General features: G+C 33.7%; 1 protein-coding gene and 1 long non-coding RNA gene across 2 annotated transcripts; both read left to right on the top strand.

The window, feature by feature from the left end:
* The first annotated feature begins 11,465 nt into the window (after positions 1-11,465).
* Positions 11,466-13,956, top strand: LOC124446951. Its single transcript, XM_046997840.1, has 2 exons — positions 11,466-11,544; positions 11,726-13,956. Exons 1-2 carry the CDS (start codon positions 11,466-11,468, stop codon positions 13,954-13,956), a joined length of 2,310 nt encoding a protein of 769 aa, XP_046853796.1.
* A 7,264-nt stretch (positions 13,957-21,220) lies between these two features.
* Positions 21,221-22,337, top strand: LOC124447233. Its single transcript, XR_006948667.1, has 3 exons — positions 21,221-21,539; positions 21,632-21,782; positions 22,106-22,337. It is a non-coding gene; the product is annotated as an uncharacterized LOC124447233 (long non-coding RNA).
* Positions 22,338-26,749: the final 4,412 nt, after the last annotated feature.

The raw sequence follows: 26,749 nt of genomic DNA, 5'->3' as shown, positions 1-26,749 counted from the left end.
TTCTTTTCTCTTCTCATTGTCAATATAATAAACATGCGAATGAATTATATTAGTAAATGGGAGTGCCATTTACACTCTATGAACATACCTCTTCGTTCATTTCGAATGAGCGTAAACATACAATACATTAAAGGAAAAAAAAAACACTCCAAAAAACATCATCTTGTAAACTCAAGATTCGATTTATGAAAGCAAGAGACAAGATTTAATGCAACATTTCGACTTTAGTTCAAAGTCATTATCAAGCTAAGTGATTATTGACAAGCATGCGTGATCTTAAATAGTTGTTACAAGGAAATGACGTAAGCAATGAAAAGAAAGAAAGGCGATGAAAGGAGGTGTTACTGTCTAGAATTACATCAATGAAATTAAAAAAAAATAGCAAGTTCTTCAGAAGCCTTTAGTCCAGAATTTAGCTAAGGCTGTTTGAAACTTATATAAATCGCATCAAGGAAAAGCAAGGCAATGAGCAAGCTCCTAACCTCCTTTCATCGCCTTTCTTTCTTTTCATTTCCTACGTCATTTCCTTGTAACAATTTTTCAAAATCACACATGCTTGTAAATAATCACTTAGCTTGATAATGACTTTGAAATGAAGTCGAAATAATGCTTTGAATCTTGTTTCTTACTTTTATAAGTCGAATCTTGTGTTTACAAGATAATGTTTTCTGCAGTGTGTTTTGTCGTTTATTTTAAGAAACTGTCGGCTGGAAAAGGATTTATACAATAATTTCGTAAGAGCACAATGGTTATAAGAAATTTAAAATAAACGACAAATTTTTTTAAAGCAAACATATTTCGGCATACTTTATGTCATCTTCAGTGCGAAGTGAATAAATACAGGAAGTCTACATGATAATAAGTTATAGTGATAAAGCGGAAACATCGACTAGTTATAAATAATTATTTACAGTTGAATGTGGTGTTATAAAATGTTTGTGTTAGGTTTTATCACAAAAAAAAAATTACCAAGAAAATGAAAAATATCTGATAAGGTAGGAATAGCTATTTACAGGTCAAAGATAGTGTTAGAATCTTCTTACACTGGCCTATTACTTAACTTTTTTAGCTTCACCTCACAAAAGAATAAGACAGGACTGATTAAAACTCTTATAGACCGCATACAGAAAATTAACAACACGTCGACTTAAACGCTCTCATTGACAATCTCAAACAAAACTCCTTTCCCTCGCCTTTCATAGAAAAAATCCTTAAATCATATGACCATAACAAAAACACAAACAAAGTAAACACCAGAAACGAACCCACACCTACCCAACTCGAGACTTCTTGAAACTACCCTACATAGGCTACATTTCACAAATCACGGAACGGAAATCACACAACTTAATCACGGAACGGAAATCACACAACTTAATAAAATGCTACTGCACAGACTTACACATCAAACTAGTTTTTTCATCTTTTTAAATCAAAAATCACTTTAGCTTCAAAGATCCAATTCCCATTCTTTTAAAATACAACGTGGTTTATGAATTTTCTTGTGCTGGATGTAATTCCAGTTACATTGGGGAGACCAACCGCCACCTTTCCACACGGATAAAAGAACACACAACCACAGACAAAAACTCACACATATTCAGACACTTACTCTCGTCACTGCAAAAACAATTATACACAATCCTGCTTCCATATCTTAGACACTGCTCACCCTCCTTTCGCCCTTAAACTCAACGAAGCCCTTTATATCAAGAAGCGTAAACCCAACCTCAACAAATACAACATCTTAACACTATCTTTGAACTGTAAATAGCTATTCCTACCTTATCAGATATTTTTCATTTTCTTTGTATTTTTTTGTGATAAAACCGAACTCAAACATTTTATAACACCTTATTCAACTGTTAATATAAATTCATAACTAGTCGATATTTCCGCTTTATCACTATAACTTATTATCATGTAAACTTCCTGTATTTATTCACTTCGCACTGAAGATGACATAAAGTATGCGGAAATATGTTTGCTTTAAAAAAATTTGTCGTTTATTTTAAATGATTTATACAATACATTTGTATAGAGGAAGTCAGAAATTTTGCATCTCAGAAGTGTCAAAAATTTTGAACCTAGGAAGTTGGAAATCGGAAATTTTACATCTTGGCATCAAGTCCCTCCTCGACCATTGTACAAATTGGTTTGACGATATGACGTCAAAAAAATTCCGTCAGCTCACACGCTGCTAAACCTCAAAACAGCTCAAATGAAGCACCTGAAGGTGCGGTTTTGTTCAAAATTAAGCACCTGATTTAAAAATCTCAAAATATATTGTAACCCTTGCATACAAATAAAACTTTCAATACCAACATTCTGTGAGGAAGGAGTTCCCCTATACAGTTTCAAATCCCCACCACACACATTGAAAAAAGAATGTTTGATTATATAATTAATATTTCTCAATCACTATTTACGATTCTAACGATATGTCTTGATGTGATTATACGTCATTGAAAATCTGTCATTATATTGTAAGCTGTTTTCTTAGTTACTGGTGTTGAAATGGCTTCCGCCTTCAAGTCAGAAAATGAAGCAAACATTTTTATGTTGGGGAAATTGATTGTTGATCATGGTGGTGAAGCTTTGAGAATAACCTTGAGAAAACAAATGTCAGGTGCTGAATTATTCTTTTTCTTGAATACCACTAAAAATAGAAAAAAGCTTTTGAGAATAAAGAAAAAAATAATCAGGCACGATGCATGGATTCTTTTGTATCCAAATCCTCCAAGTTTACCTAATGAAAACGATTTTGACATTACTTTACTTTGTGTCCTTTTGCGCAATATTTGCAATTTAAAACAACCGCGTAATCCTATCTGGACAAACAAACCTAATGCCACCGATCATTCAACCGAAGCCGATATTACCCGTATAAGGTTTTTTCGTAATGAGTGTTATGCTCACATACCTAACACTTCATTTAGCTTGGGTGACTTTAAGATTTTGTGGAAGGATGTTGGCCAACCAATTGTTCGTTTAGGAATAAGTCAGCAAAAAATAGATCAATTAAACCAGGAAAGAATTCAGTTGATTGAGCGTATAATGAATATACCTGTGGCACAGGCAGGCCGATATTTTGAAGCCGATATTTTGACCAAAAACCTTGTAAGTTGTACTTTTGAGAGTGAAATTAGTAATCAATATGAGGCATTTTTACATGGAACACGGGAATGGGTTTTTGATGAGTTTTTAGCTTGGTTCGAAGACAATACTTCTCAAAATCGTGCATTTGTTATTTCTGCTGTTGCTGGAATGGGTAAGTCTGTAATTTCAGCTACTTTATGTAAACGTTATCCAAGTTATTTCGCTGCAGTTCATTTCTTTCAACACAATGACAGTCGTTTCAATGATGCCAATGTACTTCTTCAGTCTTTAGCTGGGCAAATTGCTCGTAATTTTCCTGCTTACGAAAAACTTTTAGAGGAGAAACTTAGTAATGTCTCAGAGCCTCTGCGTGACATGAATGTTGAAAGACTATTTTCCTTTCTTTTTACTGAGTTGTTTGAAAAAATCACGGAATTTCCTAAGCGGACTTTAATTATGCTGGATGCGCTAGATGAATGTGATTATCCAGAAAGCCTTCTCCTGGCTGATTTGTTAGATAATCATTTGTTCAAACTTCCGCCTTGTTTCTACTTTGTAATCACAACAAGACCTAACAAAGATTGTCATATCCTATTTGAAAAACTAAATCCGCTCTTCATCAATTTCAGTGATGATGATAACTTAAATGATGTAAAATTACTAATTGATGAAAGAATTGGTCCCTCTAACAGAGTTTTGCATCTTAAGGAAAATTTGCTAGAAAAGTCTGACGGACTTATGTTGCTTGCATCTTCTCTCCAGTAAAATTAAAATCAGGATTCGTTTAATGGATCCATACCAAAGGATCTCAATGAATATTACGAAATTTCCATAAAAAGAATAAGTGACGAATTAGATTCATTTCAAATCAGTAAAGAAAAATTTCAGTCACTTTTAAATGCATTAGCAGTTGCTAAAGAACCCCTTCCTCGGGAATTAGTTGAGGACATACTTGATTTCAATTGCCTTTCATTTGTGGTTAGAGACATTATGTTGTGCCTTTTTGCTACCAATGAAAAAAGACATGTGTCGATTTTCCACAAATCTTTATCTGATTGGCTGACTGGCGAGTGTAAACATAATTACTCTGTTAATACTACTGACGGTAATCGAGTTGTTTTAGCGTTTTGTTCAAGAACTTTAGACAATCTCAAAGCTGTCGACGTGGACTACAATAACTTTGTTAACGGGCGTCAGTAATGTATTCAGTCAAATATTGGTTTCTTCATATGCTTGCTATTTGTGATAATGATCATATCGTTGAATATGTTGGTAAATATCTTGTTGACTTAGATGTTTTACTTGCCTCTGTATCGATTGATAGACATCGTACTTTGGAAAACTTTCGTCTTATAAGCTCTCATAACATATACTTTCATCTTTTTGAGGGCACTCGATTGATATTTAATGACATTTATTGTGTTATTACGAGGCGTTTCATGAATTCCATAAATTTTTTGGAGTACGTTGTCAACGAAATCAAAGATCTTGCGCCAAAAGCTTCCACAATGCTTCAAACACGTTTCAGAGAGTCTTCTTATGTTGAGCGCCTCGATACGCATTTTGTATTAACTCCATTATTACGTTTAGCGCGAAACTTGATTTCAGTAAATGTATCGCGAAATTATGACTATGTCGTCTGTGGATATGAAGGGTTCATAGTGCAACTTTTTTCTCTGACAACAAACAGGTGTTTATGGATAAAAGATATATCTGATCAGTTAAGTCTAAGTGAATTGAAAGGATTTTGCGTTGTCTTTCATCCTTTCACCGATCTGATTTTCGTTTCCCAATTGGATAAGGTTCTAAATGTTAACAGGAAAGTTGTCTCTAGTCCTTTTCATTGTGATGATTCAACTTCTAAGTTCTTTACCAACAGTTGTTTTTCCAAGGATAAGTACACAATGGTCACTAGTTACAAAGATATTTTGACTGTATGGGACGTTGAGAAAGGTGAGAAGATGCACAGTGTCATATGCAACAATGTGACATCCCTGTGTTTTTCCAATTCAAAAAAATATTTGGGTGTTATTGATGAAAAAAACGTATTTCAAACATTTGACGTAGCGAAGGATTATAAGTTATTTGATTCTTTACCTTTTGAAAGTGATTCAGAGCGCTATTGCTATTATCATAGAAAGCTTCGTATTATTTCTACTGTTGGTCTTCATTCTTGGTCTTGTACTTTGTCTGATAATGACAAAGCTTTCGTTGTTAATCCTAGTCAAGAGGCACTTCCTGAGTTAGATCTTGAGCGTACATTTGGTTTGTCTTCGCTTGATCCCTTTGATGATAACATGTTAGGCGTTTCTTTCATTAATTTCACAGGATATCATTATTATTTATTGAATGATAACAATATACTTTTATTTGATTATGGACATGCTTCTCATCTTGTTTCAATGGCGCGCACAATTTTAACAAAATCTTTCGTTCTTGATAACCAGATAGTTTGCTCAAATGGCAACTTTCTGTATCGGAGAGATGAAAAAAAATCATGCGTAATAGTCAACAATCTCAACACAGGAGACTTTGTTAACAAAGAACGTTTTGTTAATGGCATGGTTGCCGTAGAAAATGGAGTCATTTTGCTTACGGCAAAAGCTATTCCTGAGCTTTGGAATAATGATTTGACAAAACTTGTTTATTGTTTCGATGAACTAAAAGGTACAAACAAAACTTTTGAGGTGAATGATGTATCATTTGCTTGTCAAAAAAGTGATTCTCTTGTGTTTGTCAATATTGAAAACAAACGAAAAGAAATATCTGTGAATTTTGAAAATTATCGAAATGTGCACGTAATTGCATGTAGTTCTAAGTACCACGTGTTTGCGAAAACGGTATTTGAATACAAAAACACTTACTCTTTGTGGCAAAAAGATAAACTAGTTGATGGTTGGCCAATACATAGATTTCGCAGTTTTAATCACGCAGATTTTTCACCATCAGCTGATAAATTATTAACAAGTAACGAGTATTTTTTTATAGAAGTCTTTGACATTAAAACCATGCAAGTTATTTATACTTTAAATGAGCGCAATTTGACAGGTAAGTTTGTCTTTATTGATGATAGATTTATAATTTGTAGTCGCTTAACGCTCATTGATTTGAAGTGTGGTAAGAAAATAAAATTAGATTACCCGTTTGTCAATAAAAATCGGAGTACTTTTTATTTTTGTCGTAAAAGCAAACTTGCCTTTACCTTATTTACTGACTTACAATTCCCAGTAAATTGCATGAAAATCAACTTACCCCGAGAATAAATTTCATCGTCATCTCAACTACATTAGCTGAAAGTAAATCTCATTTATTTAGTGATCATATTTTGGGTATTATGATTTCATTGTGCAACAACTTAAATTTTACATCATTTTTGTTCATTATTGGTATAAAGTCAATCATTAACAAAATTTAAAACAATCGAAAATGCAATTCACAATTGCAATGAGACATGTGTAAGTGAAAAATATTCAGTATCAACAATAAGGACGATTACGCATAAAAACTAAAATTCTCAAATGAAAAATGAAACTTAGATAACAGTAATATAGAACAGGGCAACACACAAACAAATTTTGCGTTTAAACACAATAAATTAAACACGAGGAGAAATTTACTTCAACGACAACACAGATTTATTATAAAAAAGTTCTACTACAACGCCAGCAAACTATATGTAGCTAGTTGTTAATCGAAATATATCTGAGTATTGCTATTTTACGTACTTTTATGTCTACAGTGCTTTCTGTAGGCTTTCTCCCTACATGTTAAAGCATTATTGTAGCCATATTAGTTTTTACATTGAATATTTTGGAATTGTAGAAGAACTCACATGATAATTTGCATTTTATATTAATGCTTGATAAGATATAGTAACAAAACATTATTTGTTTTCTGAGTAAAATCATTATCTAACAAAAGTCATTTTTGTCCTTTTTTGTTAAATCATTAATAATGAATTTGCATCTTTCATTGACTAATTTTTGTTTTTATGCATGATCGAATTGTTGGCACTATCATCAAAATAAGGTATCTGTTAGAACAACCAAATTGTAAAAAAATTCGTTTTATGAAATTCTTTCTCTGGATAGACGTATGTTTGCAAACCTAAGTTGGTTTAGTTGTTTTTCTGTTCGCTGAATGTAAGCAATTTCAGAATGTTTTGCTCTGAAGTCAATAATATAGAAATGAAAACAATTTTTCTATAAACTTATGTACAGCAAAACAATTCATAAAAAAACTTTTATATACTAGAAAATTAAAAAGCAAAATTTGAAGTTGTACGCATAATTACCTTGCAAATGTTTTAGTGCAAGATGGTTCAATTTTGCATGTCGCACGTTTTTAGTTATTTGCGTTAAAAACAAATTGCTAACCAACACTATCTTGCACTAAAATAATTTATAACTTTAATAGCTGAAAAGTTATGGTAATAAATGCTTTTGATAGTAAAATTTCTAAATATCAATTAAGATATTATAGCTAACAGAGACGAAGCTAGCCCAAACTTTTGTTGTACGAATATTTTTTTGTGATCATTCATGAACGTCGTGAAGTCATTAACAAAATGAATAGTAGCTTTGCCAAATTTTTTTTGAGGAACTACAAATTTGGAATAGCTTCGCCGTTGAGTGTGAAAAAATAAAATTGCATTCTTAAGAAGAAAATGACTTCATAATCTCCCTTGACCATCATGATAAACAATGGAACCATTTTGGCTGAACGCTCCGAACTTTCTTTAAATGTACCTTGCACAAGAAAATAATTTTATTGACTTTTATCTTATCACACAAACATATAAAATGCAAACTATTGTTAGTTATTGTACCATAGGTTATATTTTGTTTATATCTACACCATGTAAACATATAATTTTCATGCAAATGTATTCAGTGTAGGATGGTTTTAATATTGCACGTTTTTCGATACTCTTTTACACCAAAACAAGTTGTTACTAATTAAATCAATACTATCTTGCACTGAAATAATTTCTTAATACTTTTAATTATTGCATTTTGATATAAAAATATCTATGTGTTAAGTTGTTAAGAGAGACAAAGGCAGCCCAATTGTTACTTCGGTTATATGAATATTTTCATCTTTATCAATTTGAAAAACCTTAATTTATAATAAAACAATGGTACCTTTGCTAATTTTTTCAAGAAAAACTAAAAATTTGGCTGTCTTTGTCACTGACTGTTAAAAAGTAAATCATAAACTCTACAAGAAAATGACTTATGATGGACGTTCATCATCGTGATAAACAATTTAGCCATTGTGACTGAACACTCCAAACAGTATGAACAGGAAAAGTTAACAAAAGTGAAAGAACGTTTTGAAATATAGAGAGACAGAAAACAAACGACAATGTCGCATATAGAAGGATGTTTAATGAGAAGTTTTTAATGCTCTTAATGAAAAATTGATATCAAGTATTGTTAAAGTTTGAACACTTTTATTTTGTGAATCGATATTTTATGGAAATTCATTTTTAACAACATCAAGTCAAACATCAGTGGACATACTGCAAGTTACTTTGCCAAAGTTATATGTTTATGGCTTGTCTATAAAATTCCATCATATACTCTTAATTCAAACGATAGTACAAGAAAGAGAAGCTTTATTTCAGGAAGTGACGTAATGAAAGAAATGACAAATTTATGTACCATGGTTCTGTTTGGATTTCTTGTTGTACTTTGTAACATCACCTGGTCACGTGCTCATTGAAATATCATCTGTGGTCATAATAGCAAGATATGAACTTTTCCTTTTTTAAAGTGGTGAAGCTCCTTGTTCATTTTGTTCAATTTTTATAAAACTGAAGCGTGAAAATTATCATTTCATATAGACGTTTCGATGTGAATGTAACGGAGAAGTAATCAATCATGAGATGGAATGAAAAAAATTTGATTTTATTGCATTGTGGCTATTTGAATATGCTAAAGTGATTTTTGGAGTTGCATCATTAATTGAAGCTGTTCTTCATCCAAACACACTGCCATCGTAAAAATCATAACAGTTGGTCGCCTTTGCGCATGCTCTGAAATATTTATGTACTTGGATGATACTATAACCTGTGTGAAATGAATTAACAGCAACATGTCATGAAAATTTAAAGTAAATCTCACCTATGGATGGTTGTAGAATAAAAGTGATCAGTTTAGTTCATGTAAATGGTCAACAAATCATTCACAACAAAAGTAACTTCAACATCAAAGAACTACATCAAGTTATGAGAATGAAAAATATGGAAAAATTTCAACGTCTTTCTTTTTCAAGATGTCATATTTCTAAATCCTTTGTGCTTTATTTTTTATGTAGTGAATAATTTTAGATCACTAAATTTATTTCATATTGTTGTGTACATTGTTACGTATAGTATAGTTACGTTTTGCTTTTTAAATTTCAAATGCTCTGAATAAATGAATCCCACATATCTCAACTCCAATATTTGTATTAATCATAATTTGCCAACTGCCAGGTGAAGAATGACATTACTCGTGCTTTAAAAAAGGAGTTATCTTATCTTGAGGTAAAAAATAGCAATTTTTAAAATTAGCATTGAATAGTTGTATATAATAACTTTCATTCACTATTCAACGACATTATTTGTTGGTAACTGTCATTTTGTAAAGCATGTTGAAAAATACCCGTATTGTATCGAAACAGAACAATTGGAGTTAGTATTTTAAAGAATTGTTGGGATTCATCCATTTAGCACTTATAATAAATAATGTAGAAACTTTCTTTTTGCACTGTGTTTTGTTGAACTCTGTTTTTTAAGACGTGTTAACATAGTTTTATCTTATTAGTATTTTAATGTAGGAGATAATCGTTGTATCAATATGTTTTCTGCAAAATTGTTATAATATATGTGTGTTGATTTTATTGTGTAATAAATAGCTTTCAAATTTGTCCTTCACCAAATCTATATTGAAACTCCTGGGGACAAAACCTGCCATTTCCCCGGGGAGCGTACAGAATGTGTTTGTTATTTAGGAAAAAAGAGTATAGATTTTGACAGCTTTTCAATAAAATCAACATTTTCTTGGGAGGTTCGGCCGGCGAAATTTCGTTGCAAAATTCTACTGGTGACCACAGCATTTTTGGTCGACTTCCGAGTGTTTTCTGAATCCTTTTTTTAGCAAGATTTGATTTTCGTCGCTTAATAAGCTCGAAAAATGTTTTTGTAGTTTCAGGAGCTATATTTAGGGATGAAAGCTTGTGAGAAAACAACAAAAGAACGTAGATAGAACTTAAAAGAGTTGATGTTATTTAAATTGAAATTAATAAATATCACAAAAAATACTACAATCTTGATGGAAAAGTAACATTTATATTAATTAGTTAGCACTCTAAACTTCGTTTGATTTCTTCTTATTTGGTGAATGGTTAATTAAAATTGTATTGTTAGTCTTGATTTCGGGACTTTCGTACCAGAAGGAGAAAATGACACATATGCCATGTTGTTCGTCATGGTCGTTTTACTCAAAAACAGTTGTCATAACGTCGGGTAAATGAAGTGCATCCAACTTTAACAAATTTTTGTTCGTGTGAGTGTATGTTTCCTATACATAAGTTAGGAACCGAGGCTGTTAGCGATATACGGCACAAAGCGTCGAGGGAGGTATAGCGATTACAGCCGTGGTCCGCTATTTAACGTATTATACGATTGAAGACGTTTTCCAGGAGGAACAATTTGACTATATTTTTTGAAGAAAATTGTTTGTATAAAAACTAATTGTAATACAAACACAAAACGTGAAACCATAAACAATAAAGAAGTGTCCATTAGTGTTTGAGTGAAAACAGTGATGAATCCTAAAGGTGTTTATTTAAAATTCATATTTTTTGCATGCTGTTTTCATTTTATTCGAGCTGTGTTGTGGTTAGTAGTGATATCTGAGAAAGAGTGGCCTGGACAGGTTTAAATTTTTGTGAAGTTGCGAATTTTAAACATTTCTAGACATGATTTACTTTGAAATGAAGCGCTAACAGCACAGGACATGGATTCAAACGTAAAGCAAGTTAAACCATTCACCGTACAGTAAATGTGGAAGTTAGTGCCTAAAGTTAAAAGTTGCTTGAGAATCATCCTCTATGTCGTTGTGGGCAAGAACTTGGCTTTTTGAAGTTGTCGAGTTTAGAGAAATATGAGATGAAGTCAATTGATATTGTATCCGACATGTAACGAGCAGCCTGAGAAGCTTGTGAAGCAGGTGAATTATATTGTCGTGGATCTGAGGAAGATGATGACAATTCAAACGTTAATGAAATATGAATGCAAATTAAATATAGATTCAAAGCGTAATTCCTCAACAAAGAAGATTATGAATTTGCAAGCTGCATCCAGATACAGCCTAGAAATGCCGGGCTATATTCAGATACAGCCCGGAAACTTGGCTGTCACAGGGAATGATCTTAATACACCCATGAATTCAGGCAGTTACGCTAAATACAGCGGGCGGAACATCAAAAAAAACGACTCTATCCTTTAATAACATTACATAAATTGATGACTATATTTATAATCGCTAACTTTCATTTATACACATAAATAAATGCTTTTCATATTACAAGAGAAGAAGGTTAGGTGAAATTAAACATCATTTTGAAAAATTTTTAGAGGGAACACGGGAATGGGTTTTTGATGAGTTTTTAGCTTGGTACGAAGATGACAGTTCTCAAAATCGTGCATTTGTTATTTCTGCTGTTGCTGGTATGGGTAAATCTGTAATTGCAGCTACTTTATGTAAACGTTATCCACAAAATTTGACTGCAGTTCATTTCTTTCAACACAACAACAGTCGTTACAATAAAGCCAATGTACTTCTTCAATCTTTAGCGATGCAAATTAGTCGTAAGTTTCCTCCTTACAAACAACTTCTTGTGAAGAAACTTTCGGGTCAACTGTGTGAGCCTTTGAATAACATGAATGTGGAAGGATTATTTTCCCTTCTTTTTACTGAGTTGTTTTATAATATCTCAGAAGTTCCCAAGCGAATGTTAGTTGTACTTGATGCTCTTGATGAATGTGGTTATCCAGAAAGAGATGACCTTGCTTATTTACTTGCTAATCACTTGCACAAACTTCCGCCTTGTTTTCGCTTTGTAATTACAACCAGACCTAACGAAGTTGCTTTGAATAAGTTTGAAAAATTAAATCCACTGTACATTAACTGTAGCGATGATCGCAATTTGAAGGATATTAAATTATTGATTGAAGAAAGAATTGGCTCTACTGACTGCCTTCCTGGATTTAAAAACATTTTGGCTGAAAAAACTGACGGACTTATTTTGCTTGCATCACTTCTTAGCAGCGAAGTCAAAAATCAGGATTTGTTGAAAGGCTCCATACCGAAAGAACTCAGTGAATATTACGAAATTTGCTTAACAAGATTAAGTAAGGAATTAAATTCGTTTGATATCAGTAACAAAAGGTTTCAGTCAATTTTAAATACTTTGGCTGTTGCAAAAGAACCTCTTCCTTGGAAAATGATCGATGACGTTCTTTGTTTGAATTCGAATCGCGACTCAGTTGCGGTTAGAAAAATTATCTCTTGTCTGTTTGTTACCAATGGAGAAGGATGTGTTTCGTTTTTTCACAAATCTTTAAATGATTGGTTGTTGGATGATCGAAAACATGATTACTCAGTAAAAACTTCTTTTGGTCATCGACTTATTTTAGAATTTTGTATAAAATCTTTGGATAACCTCAAAGCTGAAGGCTTAAACTATGACGTCATTAAACATGTGACAGTGAGGTATTCAGTCAAGTATTGGTTGCTTCATTTACTTGATATTTCTGATAATGATTATATCGTTGAAAATGTTAGTAAATATCTTGTTGACTTGGAAGTTTTAGTTGCTTCTATGTTGGTTGACTCTTGTCGTACGTTTGGAAATTTTAAATTATTCAACGCACGTGATGAGTACTTTCATATTTCTGAGGACATTCGATTGTTATTTAATGAAGTTTATTCTGTAATGACGTACTCTACGCGCTTTGACAATGAAGTAAATTTTTTGCAATACGTTGCCAACGACGTCAAAGATCTGTCGTCTCAAGCCACCACAATGCTTCAAACACGTTTCAAAGGCTCACCATATCTAGAGTGCAGAGACACGGGTTTTGTAAAAGCTCGATTATTACGTTTAAATCAAAATTTGAAGTCTGTTGATGTTTCACGAAATCATGATTACGTCGTCTGTGGTTATTCTGGATTCATCGTGCAACTATTTGCATTGAGAACAAACAGATGTTTATGGATAAAGAATATTGCAGGTCAGTTTAAGCAATACAAAGAGGGAGACTTTAGCGTTGTCTTTCATCCATTCGAAGATTTGATTTTTGCTTCCCAGCTTGATAAGATACTTGATATTAATGGTAAAATTTCCTCCAGTCAGTTCCATTGTGATGATTTTACTTCTAAGTTCTTTACCAACAAATGTTTTTCTAAGGATAAGTACACAATGGTCACTAGTTACAAAGATACTTTGACAGTATGGGACGTTGAGAAAGGTGAGAAGAAACGCAGTATCAGATGTAATAATGTGACCTTACTGTGTTTTTCTAATTCTGGAAGATATTTGTGTGTTATTGAGGAAAGAAAAGAGGTTCACATATTTGATGTAGCGAATAATTATGAAACATTCGTTTACGACGATCATTTACCGTCTGGTAATTTAAGTAAGTCTGGTGTTTTGTTCACTGTTGGTCTTCATTCTTGGTGTTGTGTTTGGCCTACTTTCTTCTGGAATAAACCTTTCATTGTAAATCCCACTGGTGAAAAACGTCCTGACTTAGATCCGGATTTCCAAACTTTGTTTTTTCCTCTTGATCAGGGGCGGATCTAGGATTTTTCATATGTTAGTCAAAAATTTATGACGTCATATGTGGCCTCAAATATGACGTCATAGATGACATCATACATTGTATGCAGCGATTTATAAAACTTTAGCGATCATAAAATTGCGAAAACTAAGATGAATTCCCTTTAATCAGATGATGACAGACTGTTTCGCCCAATATCAGGGCTCTTCAGCATGCCTAGGATGATGCCCCAAATTTCAAAGCATCATCCGACATGGACAGCCCTTTAAACAGCCGAAGCCAGCAATCTGGTTATTGCATAGAATTAAATGCATGTCCTTTATACATAGTGTAATGTTTAGAATTTATCTTCCTCCTTTATTATTTATGTATTGTGCTCTCGACTATCTGTTCGTAAACAACATTTCTCATTCCTATATATATATGTATCATTCACTTTTAAGGGGCGTGTCTACAACACTACATCCCTCCTCAACTTAACGGATAACAAAGTCAGGGTTTATTGAGTTCCCATATTGTTCTGTTATTTTTCTTTGTCGAGTTGATCTCCTTGGAGCTGGCTCTTCTGGTTCTGGTTCTATGATGTGTTCTGGTTCTTCCCATTCCGGTACGCATTGGTTGTGTCTGTACGGCTGTTCGTGGATGTTGTATTCATCTTCATCAGTTGATTCTCTCGACTTGTCTCTTATCTTTTTAAAGAACGATGTGTTTCTGGTTATTTGATGGTTATGGTTCTCAGCGACTACTTTAGCTCCTCTACGATAAATCACTGTGTATGGTGTTTGCTCAAATTTTGTTGTGAATTTATCTTTCTTCCTTTGTTTTAAGAGGACTTTGTCTCCCACCCTGATATCTGATTCTTTAGTTCTTCTTTTTTTGTTTGCCAATTCTCTTCCTTTCGATTTCGCTTCAAAATCATTCGCCTGCGCCTCTTTATGTCTATTTAGCACTTTGTCCTTGGGGTTTAGCATTGGTAGGATACCTCTCAATGGTCGGTTAAATAGTATTCGAGCTGGTGGGACATTGGTTGAACAATGAGGCGTAGTGCGATAGCTGAGTAAGAATCTCGAAAGTTCTTGTGTCCAATTGCGATGTTCCGCACGGGCTGTTTTGATCGCTTTAGCTAAAGGCTTCATGAATGCCTCGGCCTCTGAGTTTCCTTGCGGCCACTCAGGGATTGATGTCTCGTGCTTCACCCCAAGTTTATGTAGATAATTGGAGAATTCCTTACTGTTGAACGGTGGACCGTTGTCAGATTTGAACTTTAATGGGATTCCACGCCCTGCAAAAACAGCATCTGTTTTAGGGATCAGTGCTTTGGCGGAGGTACTTGAGATTATTTCGGCTTCTGGGTATCGCGAGTACTTATCGATCAGCACGATGATATATTGTCCAGTAGGGAGCGGACCATAGAAATCAGCATGGATGGTTTGCCAAGGGCCCTCTGCATTTGTCGTGACAAACGTGATGTATTCTTCGGCGATGTTGCGTTTGGGAGTCTGTAATTGTGGGTGTCTGGATAAGAAGTCTGCAGGGTTCGTGTCACCTGGTCTGTAAATGACTTGAAAATTGTATTGTTGAAGTCTCAATAACCATCGCTCAATCCTGGCGGGAGGTCTAGACCGAGGATTATTATAGATAAGTTGTAATGGTTTGTGATCAGTGATCAGGGTGAACGATGCCCCAAATAGGTAGATGTGAAAGTGTTCGATACCCCACACGATAGCAAGGGCCTCCTTTTCAGTTTGCGAATATCGTTGCTCTACTGACGAAAGAGCCCGACTAGCATAGCAGATCACGTTATCGGCGTTTGTTTTAGGATCTCTTTGTGTTAATATGGCTGATAAGCCAACTGGGCTCGCATCCACTAATACCGACGTTTCTTTTGATGTATCAAAATGACTCATAACTGGACTATTGGTTAGTGCATTTTTTAACTTGTCATAAGCTGAAGAATCTGCAGCCTCATCAGCTATAATAGAAAAGAACCTATTAACCTTAATGTCGTTGACAATCTGTTCAGTAATAACCTCTCCAAAGCACTTGATCATTTTATTCTGGCTGGTCTTAGAGATGTAACTTCTATTTTTCCCACAAGATGTTAAGTGATCCCTTAAAACACCATCCCCTGAACGAACTTTAAAATTTAGTGTCTCCACAAAATTTCCAACACCCCCGGTAGAATACTGACCAACCTCTGGATGATATTTAGCATCATCACGGTGGCCACGCAAAGGCAAACCTAAACGACCACAAAAAAGAATGCAATCAGCAATAGAAGACAGCTTACATTTGTTCTGATCGATTTCCTTTTTAAGATTTCTTTCTAACATGAGCTCTATTGGTTGCGCAGACCCTGACATTTGAGCACGCAAGGCAAATAAAATTGGATTTGTTTGGGCATGCATCCCCACTTCTCCTTCATCATGGCGTTTAAAAGTAAATGCAGCATCATTCCAGCGTGAAACCGGTTTAGAAAACAAATTTGTAATCTTAGAAGCTTTACCAGGGAAGCGATGACCAAAAGCACGCATGACAAACAAAATGCACCATCTTTTGATGGGGAGTAGCATAGCCAGTCATATTTTTTTAGCCAGTCATATCTAAAGCTCCTACCACCGGTCTTAGGAAAGGAAAAATTCTCATCAGGCCTGAAAACATTTTTAATCAATTGAAGAACACCAGAAGTATCTAAGCCTTTAACTTTATCCTGGTAAGTTGCAACATCAAAATTATGCACAGAATGATACTTCTTTTCTGGACAAGATTGACTAGCGGAGGACTTAATTGGTTGTTTCAACGTGATATAAGAAGGAACTTGTTTGGCAGAAGAAAGTTTCATTGGGCTTTTTTTCAAATAACTTGGATGGCTGTTTTTCTGATGCAGTAAAAAAGTTAGAAATAATTCGAATATTACCAGAAGGAAATTTTGCCACCTTCTTGGAAAATAAGGAAGGCACCTTACTTTTTTTTCTGACGTTGTGGCTTGTGTAATGTCAGCAGACTTTCGCTTGTGTGCTCTTGCATGAAAAAGAAGAGGGACAAAATGGTTAGGCTGAAATATTCTCCAGTTCTTATGTCACCTTCATGGCAGAATAGAATATGAATTTCTTTTTCAACCCTAGTAGTATGCAAGCGGGGTTGAATAACACGATTAAATAAAAGTTTGAGCCTGTGTTGTCCACAATCCGGATAATATGTAACAATACATCTTTTCAAAACTGAAGACAGACCCAAAATACAAAGAAATGATGACCATTTACCATCATTGCAATTAAAAACAGCCTCTTTCTTCACTAAATTTTCCTTACTAGCACCGGTATCTAAGGACTCAACAGAGACAGATAAAGGTAAAAGATTTTTTATACTTCCCTTAAAAAAATCAGGATGCTCTTCAATGGCAGACAAAAAGCAGGGATGCTCACAGTAAAATGAGCATTCAGGAAAAGCTCAAGTGAGGTTAAGATTCTTAAAGTTGGAACCAATCTATCATCACCAAGCAGAGACAAAGACGCGGAACTGTACAAGCAATTCCTGAAGCTTCTGATCTAAGAAAATACATGAAGCTGATGATGAAAGAATTTTGGGTTTGGTTCCAAAATGTTCTATATATGACATTATTTGATAAATGTATTATATAATCATGTTATAATCTTATTTAGTTTTATTGAGTAATAAAATAGCTAACTGACAATAAAATCTCGCGTAAATATGATATTTACTTTATGTTTTTATATTGACAAAATCTACATTCTCTATATGAAATGTGTAATAGTGCTGACAACTATAAGCAGGAATGAATATAAGTAATTCAAATAGGATAGTTAATAGTAGAATTATAAAGAATCAAGGAATAATCAACAAGCAGGTTGAACTGAAAATTTGACAAGTTTATCTCACTGTACATTCATAAAGTTTTAAAATGCGAGTCTAAAACCACAAAATCAGCAAGTTGAAAGGTTGATGAGATTTACACAACACAAGTGACCTGTAATATACAACCAGACGTTTTGCTGGCAACTTATAGCAAGCAGACTTTGTATAGTGCTTTCGTTTTGGAAACACAGCACAATTAAGCAAAATTTTAACTTCCCTTGAGATTTATCTGCCTGCCAGCAAACCTTGCGAACGTAAACAAGGCAAGTCATCAATACCGTTTGTATGCATTTTACATTCTTACATATTGTTAGTGAAATATGAGAAAATTGTACAAAATATATAGTTTACCTCAAAGCTATGCACGATTTTTCCTTTTGATTTCGAACAGCCAAAGGAATATAAGTTTCCGCGCAATAATTTCTGCTAATGCTGTTTGACGAGCTACTTATGGCACCCAATAGTTGCTCAAGCGATATCTCATCTTGCTCATTTAGTTGCCTGGCAAGATCAACATAAAAACCTGCCAAAATTTTACAATCATCTGCCGCAAAGGCAGCTTGAACAACACCGTAATCCATATCAGATACAACTGAAACTTTTTTAAACAAAGCGTGATTGCAATTTTGCAATGTAGCGAAAGATAAGACCTTCAAAATAAATGACCCCCCGCTGTGAATCAGTCAAAGTATCAAATAGCGTAAAATAACAAAGTAAAAATACTAGTCGATAATATAAAATATGATTGTTAGAGCCCTTGAAAGTCGTCAATCCATCAGGTCTCCCCACAGATACATCAAAACTGCAAGTTTCCATGGCAATAGGCGAATTGACCAATGAGAAGACTAAGATTTGACTTTTTGATGGATCTGTGGGCTTGAGATCATATTTGAGGCTAATTACATAGCTTTCCTTAAAAAAACGGCTGTACACTCAGGCCATTAATTAATTCTGATCGTTATGCTTTCGTTTGGCTTACGATCATTGAGTTCTATAAGACCTGGAGGGGAAACGTCAGCAAAATTACTATAAATTATCAGCGCGCGGCCGCGTGGTCAAAAACATGGCGGATTTTGGTGGTCAAAGTCAGCGGAGAGACGCGGGCTCATGAAATAAAATTTTTGTCGCCCACCCTGATTTGACCACCACAATTGCGAGTATAGAAAATATCAAAACTATTTATTTTCCTAACATAAACACTTTTTTAAAATTTTATTTATTAAACTGCTAACTTCTGTGGTTTGCGGATGCTGAAATAGCGACAGAAAAGGGAACATTTCTTGACTCCGGTAAGTATTAGCACAGTATTAGTTTCACTATTTTGTTCTTAACACGATACTTGAAGAGTGTTCTACTACTAAGTTTTAATTTAAAGTTATTTTGGTCCAGTCTTGTTTGTTCTTCACTTAATCGCCCGCCAGACGTGGCGAAGCTGTCAATTTTTATCGAGTTTTGCATTCATCTTGTATCATGATCAAGGCATCAAGCTAAACTCTCCTGATTTGAATTGAGTTTACCTCCCAAAAATGGGGCATAATTTGTTCATGTTTTTTTTGAAAAGATGAAGGGAAAGTTTACAACAGAGTTGTGTTGAAATTGAATGCAGTGCCATTCAAAATTAATGAGAACTATGGTATATGTTGTATAATAAAAATAACTATTAAACTGTTTGCCTGCTCAATTTGACTGACTGTATAGTGTAGACAATTATAATGGGTTTGGAAAGTTGGATTTATGCAAACAGTTTTAAAGTACTACTTAGCGTTTCTGTAAATGAAGTATTTATTGTTATAGTAAACTGGTTGCTACTTCAAAACCAAGATAAAAGTAGTGTGTTGAGCAATGTGCTAAGATTTGTTGCATATTATGATTATATCATTAATATGCATGAAAAATTAAACATATTATTGTCTCATCTCATCAAATCCATACTTGTTGTGATTCCAGGTGATCCGCAAATTCACATTGGATGCATTGGTTACAATGAAGTTGGATGTAGAAGAAGCAAAAATAGATGGCAAAGAAATTCTTTGTGTCTTATGAAGAATTAGTAGAAATTTATAAAAAGAATTCTTTAAACAAATTGTAAACAAATTTAAATTTGCTCATGGTCAAGCAACCTAGTCAAAGAAGCAAAGTCTGTCTTCAACATGTGACCTTTCCAATTATTTAGTTTCTTTGTACAAAATACTATTTTCAAGAAACTTGATTTGTAAGTCTTTCATTAATATTTTTTTACCAAAAGATAAAAGGAACTAATTCAAAGGCTTGATGTAAAATACAAAGATTTAACAAGTTGTTTATCATTTAATTCCCAAATGTTAGTTTGTACATATAAATAATTAGTATTGGTAGCTGTAAGTTGTTTAAGCAAAACAGAAGAGTAGTAGTGCTCGAAGGGGTTAGCATTTTTGAAAAATTATATCTTGTTCATGACATATATTACTCAATTCCAAAAAACTGTAAGTAATGCACAATAATATCTATAGAACTTGATAAATTTCTTCACCTACACTGTTAAATAACTATTTTGCCTTCATGCAGCAATAGACAGAGTGTTTTTGTCAGAGAAACCAATGCACTTTAGTTTCCAAGATTGTAATTTCAATGGAAAATTAATGTAGTTCTGTTCAGTAATAGATCCAAGATTCTGCCAAGCTGTTTACAAAATACAAATTACCAAGCAACAGTGTCATGGTATTTTGAATTTTTTTCTTTTTTGTAGCTCTTCTGGTTCAACATACTTTCTTTATGAGTTTTCAGTAGATTTATCAGGTAATGACAATACACCTATGATACTTATCCATGGTAAACTTTCTGTTGACTTATGTCGTAGGACTGAAGCAAACATTTTCTCGCTTCCTTAGGAGCATTTTTACACAGATTTATCCATTTGAAGCAAGAAAAATAGGTGTACCAAACTGTTTACAAACAGTCAAACACACAAAAGCATGAAATAATGTATAAGTTTTACGAGATTGACAGGTCTAGTAAAGAATGCCGTTTGATTTTCACTTTTAAAAGGCTAAAATGTCATAAAATAACTTAAATGTTACATCCAAAATATGCGTTTCTCTACCGTTGATCTTCTTTATTTTGATGTGTGTCTGTACTATGTTTTCACGCAATGCTGAAGCATTATTTTCACATGATATGCTGTCGGTATCGTAATTGTTTTTTTTCTCACTTGTTTTCGTTCATACAAACAGTATTAGAAATCAGGAGGGAGTGAATATTGAAAAAAATTTTTAAAGTGGAAGTTTTGACCACCAAAATCCGCCATTACCGCCATGTTTTTGACCACGAGGCCCAGGCCCCTTTGCCCCTCCAGGTCTTATAGAGCTCAATGCTTACGATATGTGATAGTTGACTTAATTTTTATTAATTTTAGTATGTTGCATGAATAATTAATCACCATTTCATACGTTCGTCGCGTGATGGATTTGATGACCCTTAAATCCGCCCCTGAGTTGAAATGTCAGTGTATTTTGTGTAGAGTGGTTGAACTGTTACCGTAGTGAATCATAATGTTTCATTTAAATTGTGTACATGGAAACAGATCGGGGCAGTGCTCCATCGAAATTTGAGCGAACTCGAAGAATCTGTATGTCCAATGCTACCAGAGGCGATCCGTGCAGCGTGGATGACATACACTGGACTAATCTTTCTCTAATCGTTGTACATGGAAACTGCTAATATAATCGTTGTACATGGAAACTGCTAATATAAGGTAAAATATTTGCGATAAAAGCATTGAATGATTGTGGACAGTTGAAAAAGTTGATGGTTACAAAGTTGTCGTGAAATTCTTTATCACTGTAGTGAAATTTGAGCTCCTTATCATGTGACAACTATAATAGAAGGTATGCAGAAATCTTTCAAAATCAGTACATGGTAGTACAATGAAATAAATCACAAATCGGCTCAAGTCCGTTTGGCAGGATACATGTGACATGGATGGATTTACATGCAGGTGAATGGGGTACTACATCCCAAACACTAGATTTCACCCCCTAACTAAATTGTTCGCCCCTCTAATGAACATTTTAATTACCACTCCCCAATTTTTAGTAAAACATATCAGCAGTATGGTTGAGTTTTCAGGGCAAAATTTCTACTTTCTGCACAACCTTTGATGGCTACACTTCTAGACCACCATAAATTATAGACCCTTACATTGTCTTACATCACTTCCTTACCAGCACCCCCCCCAAAAAAAATTGCTAGCACCACCCCTGTAAAGAATATAAAAATTTGTCCTTAGAGATGTCAAACTTAAATGTATTTTCTTAATAGGTAGCATGGTCTATGTAAGTCTGAAATTAATAGGAGAAAGTAAGCATAGACGAACTCATTATTTTGGGGGGGCTCCCCAACAGCCCCCCATCTGGTTCAACTGCTCTTTAAATTACATGTTTCACTTGTAAATAAATCTACTTTATTCATATTTTTAGGTGTTTTGAAACATTTTCAGAGAGGTTAGTCAACATTAATGATCATCTCATATCTCAAGTTATTATGCTGCAACTAGGATTTTTAGTTAATGAAAAAATGTTCTAAACAGATATTATTATGGTGCAGAATCTTGAAGCTGTCTATTCTTTAGTGCATTAAAGCAATTATTGTTTGTAATTTTATGCAAATTCAGATGCAAACATAACTATTAGCTTGTGATCATTTGTTCAAATTATTTCTCATTTCAGGACTTAAGTCAGTTAAGTGGACCAAAACCAATTAAAACTCACTGACAATTGTAAGCATGGCTTTACTTGGTGAGTGCTCATTGCATATCGCTCAAAATTATGAAGTGCAAAATTAAGTTACTCAAAATGCTTAAATTCAACCTTTGTGCACTTGACCACCATTTTGCTCAAGATAACCTTGATTTGAAAATTTTTCTTTGGTGTGGTTTCTTTTAAAATTTGTAGTAGCCACAATCTGCAGGGAAGCATATGGGAACATGATGTTTGCCTTAAAATGTTACCTTAGAGAGCATTTCATTGCATATCAGCATTTCAATCAAGCTTGAGTTGCCAAGCATATCTGCCATGCTTCTAAACCATTTGATATTATCTATGAAATAATATTTACCATCCACACCACCTTGAACATGAGAATGTAGAAATCTTTTCTATTTATTTCATCAACTGTAGCACCAATTTTCAAATAAAGAAGCCCTAGTACATGTGGTCTGTGGCAAACCATGAGGTTAAAAAATGACTATACCTTTTCTTTTGTTATAGGATCTGTATTGTATGAGTTATTAGCAGAAAATACACATCGAAAAACTTCGCTCTTTTCACATGCAACCATCAACTGATAAAGAATATTCTAATACATACCATGGTGTACATTTCGCGAACTAAAGTACGGAGATCGCTCGCGTGCGGTTGTACTATTAACGTTGCGACGTATAAATGTACCTTCGTTTGAATGTTAGTGTAATAAATCACCAAAATGCGTTTTCCTCGATGAAAATGCGATTGTAACAATGTTTTGAAAATAACAAATCAGCTTATTTACCAACATTCTGTTTATAATCATGTAGCATTAATTGCAAATTTATTGGTGTGAAATAGAACGTACTTTCATAGAAGTGCGCATTTTGTGTAATTCTGTAGAATTCCGATCTTACCTTCCGAAGAATCCGAACTTTTTGATTTTCTTTCCTAGACTCGGATAATTCTCTTTGTTGAAACGCGTAGGTGGCTGTAGGTATTGTTTGAACGCGAAAATTTCCCGCCGCTCTTTGATTGGGTGATTTCGTTGATACAATCGTAGATGTAAATATGAGGGCTCTGGTAAATATACCTGTGATTGGTCGATATCAGCTTAAGCCAAAAACATTTGCAACATATCATCCCCCTCCCTTCCCCCCTTACAAAGCAAGAGTCTTGGTGCTCATGCCAGCGGAAGTAGTCGTTTCAATACGTGATTTAACATTTTTTCCTTAATCTTGTGTTTTTGTCATCGTTTATGGAGTTGTTTGGTTGTATGAATTATGAAAAATTATATGTGTGTATGAAATTTATGAAATGAAAGAGAAAAGAAATTGTCAGAATGTGCGCGCGAGCGATGCAATTTTCAAACGTCGCATGCTTCATGATTCCGTAAACACATCGTCATTAATGTCTGTAAAACGTACAGTGGTAAGTAAAGTTTTTTAATGATTTATAATATAGATTTTGAACAAAATTATCTGGCGAGTGCATTTTATTTTATATTTGGTCATAAATGAAACAGTAATTTTGAACATTTTATGAATTATGCTGTAGAATGTTGTCATTGTAATTGAGGTTTAGTTGAGAAGGACCTAAAAGACAACACATCTTTGAATATAATGGTAGCAAAATATTTAAACAAAAGCAACAACCTCAGTTTGGTTTTAATCAAATTAATGCCCAATACAATTATATTTTTCAAAACTTTGAAATACTTTGAGACTTATTATAAAGTTACCAGTCACACAACAACTCTTACTAATCTTGCATTCTCAAATATCTGTTGGAACATGGCATTTTTTGCTTCTTCACAAAACACTGTATGTGTTGGTTTTATAAATTGTTATATGTATGTATGTATGATCTCAAAAGCACCAGATTAATAATGGATTTAAAATAAGCAACAAAATTTTTTATTATAAAAATGTTTCAACTTTCCAGTCTACTGAAGTTGACTTGATGTAAGTTGATGTTTATAATAAAAAAGTTGTCGTTTATTTTAAATGCCTAATTGTTATATACGAATTGGCAATAAAAGTAAAATAATCACTCATATATTGATATATACTATTATTCCCATTTTAACTTAGGAAGAATTAGTATAAGAATTGTTTCCCTATCGATGATGGAAGTTTTCTTTTAACGAAAAATTGTTCTTTATTCCATATTTGTAGAGTGATTTACTGTAATCCAAGAAAACAAAAGTATTTTAAAATAACTTTCTCCATTACAGCTTTACCATGTCTCCTGCCATTAATGAGATAACCACTATAAAATATGGACAGATTTACTGAGGAGGGGTACAGGGTGGGACTTGCAAACTTTAGATTTAACTCCCAAAAATAAATTGCACACCCCGGTTGGAAACATTTTAACTCCCTCAATTTATAGCGAAACAAATCAGTAGTACAGTTGAACTGTGAGTTTTTCTGGGCAATGTTTCAACTTTCTTTAATATCTTTGGTGGCTGTACTACCTGACCTCCCTTAAAATCTACATTTTTGTTGTCGTCACTTCTTTACCAATTGACTATTAAATTAGCACTTTTAATTTCCAGTATTTTCTTGCGTGTAGCATTTACTGTGAAACAAATTTCTCTACCGAAGTCTTATGCTGTATATTGTGGAATAATTCTTGTGAAACCAAAAATTCTTTTATCAAATTGACTAATTTCCGTCAATTATTGAAAGAAACTAGGTAAATTAGCGTGAGTTTATACACATGATATTTAATCATATAGTATTTCTAGTCATTCAGAGATCATATGACATTCTTCCTGAGATCAATACTTTCATTTTCTAGTCATCGTATTCATTGAAGAAGACGCCTTACGAAAATTTCGATAAAATTGTGCAAAGCATTTTCATCGAAAGGTAAATATCATGTATTAAGTATTTGTTGCTCGAATTTCAGTGACATAAGTAAAGTACATGGGAACGAACTCCTGAATTTGAATTCCAGTTTGTCACAGATTGTTAAGAATATTTCCGTGAACATTCGCTATCTATATGTTGCTAAAAGTTTGAAAAATTGTATGAATGATTGTAATCAATGCGAAATTACATGCGATCCCAAAGACTAGTCAATGTAAATCACCGTTAGTTACTGCTTGTGATTAAGAGGTTAACTAAAAGCAGCTTTCACAAGATCGAAATATCTTCGAGTCTTCGACAGAAGATAAAAATCATTTAATAAACATTCGCTCCTAGAAATGTTGGGACATAACACTTCCCAAATTTGAATTTATTGTTACATGTTTCGTTGAACTAATTACTACAATGTTTGATGGATTTTTGATATTCGTTTTTTAAGTAACAATAGTTGATATATGTAATTCTACAGTTGTTTTGATGTGAAACGAACAAACGCGCGCTATGCATGATGGTTGTTGGCAAATTCTGTTTTCAAAAATCGAAAGAGTTTGTGAAAATTTATCTGTTGAAATTCAATTTTATTCTTAAGGTGTCGACAGCAGTAGACTGCATTTTATTTTATCGCTTAGAGTCATCAGTCAACATATTTATTTGAGAAATGACAAAAGGCTACTCTCTTTAACGCCTTTCACTTTTATTATGCACCACGTCTTCGTCCGCAAAGAATGATGGGGTTTTGTTACGACATAATGACGCATTTGAACATGTGATATTGTATAGTTCGCAATCTCTTACTTCGTCATAATCATTCTCGTTGAACAGAAATTATGCTCGTTATTGACTTTAATGCATGGCTATAAGCACGGTACTTATTACGTAGTTGCAACTCTAGATGATTTGTAGTCGATGTTTTTTGAAATTAAATGATATTTTAAAGTCAAAATTGACCAATTCATCTAGTTTGACGTTTTTTTTCTTTATACAGTGAATCATGAGCGCCGACGACGACGTTGATAACGTTGATCAACAAGAATTAGACAGTGTTTTATGTACTGAAGAAGGTAACATGTTTGAAATATTAAAGAATTCTTATTGAATTATCAACCTAAAGGTTAGAGTCCAACAGATCGTTTCAAAGATAACCATAAGCGTTCGATTTCTTTGATATTTATTAAAACAAAGCAAGTGACGTTTGTCGTTTCGTCTCAACTCAACACATCTTCAAATGAGATGTAATTACTTAGATAGTTAAGGTGTGAGGTTTGTGTGGATGTGTACTTACAGTGTAAAGTTGATATTGTGTATTGTAAGGAAATACATAAAGAGAGCTGAGGGGGACGTTCATT

Source organism: Xenia sp. Carnegie-2017, unplaced genomic scaffold (genome assembly GCF_021976095.1).
Source record: "Xenia sp. Carnegie-2017 unplaced genomic scaffold, XeniaSp_v1 HiC_scaffold_22, whole genome shotgun sequence".
In the NCBI taxonomy this organism is placed as follows: Eukaryota; Metazoa; Cnidaria; class Anthozoa; order Malacalcyonacea; family Xeniidae; genus Xenia; species Xenia sp. Carnegie-2017.
This window is presented reverse-complemented; position numbering and strand designations above follow the sequence as displayed.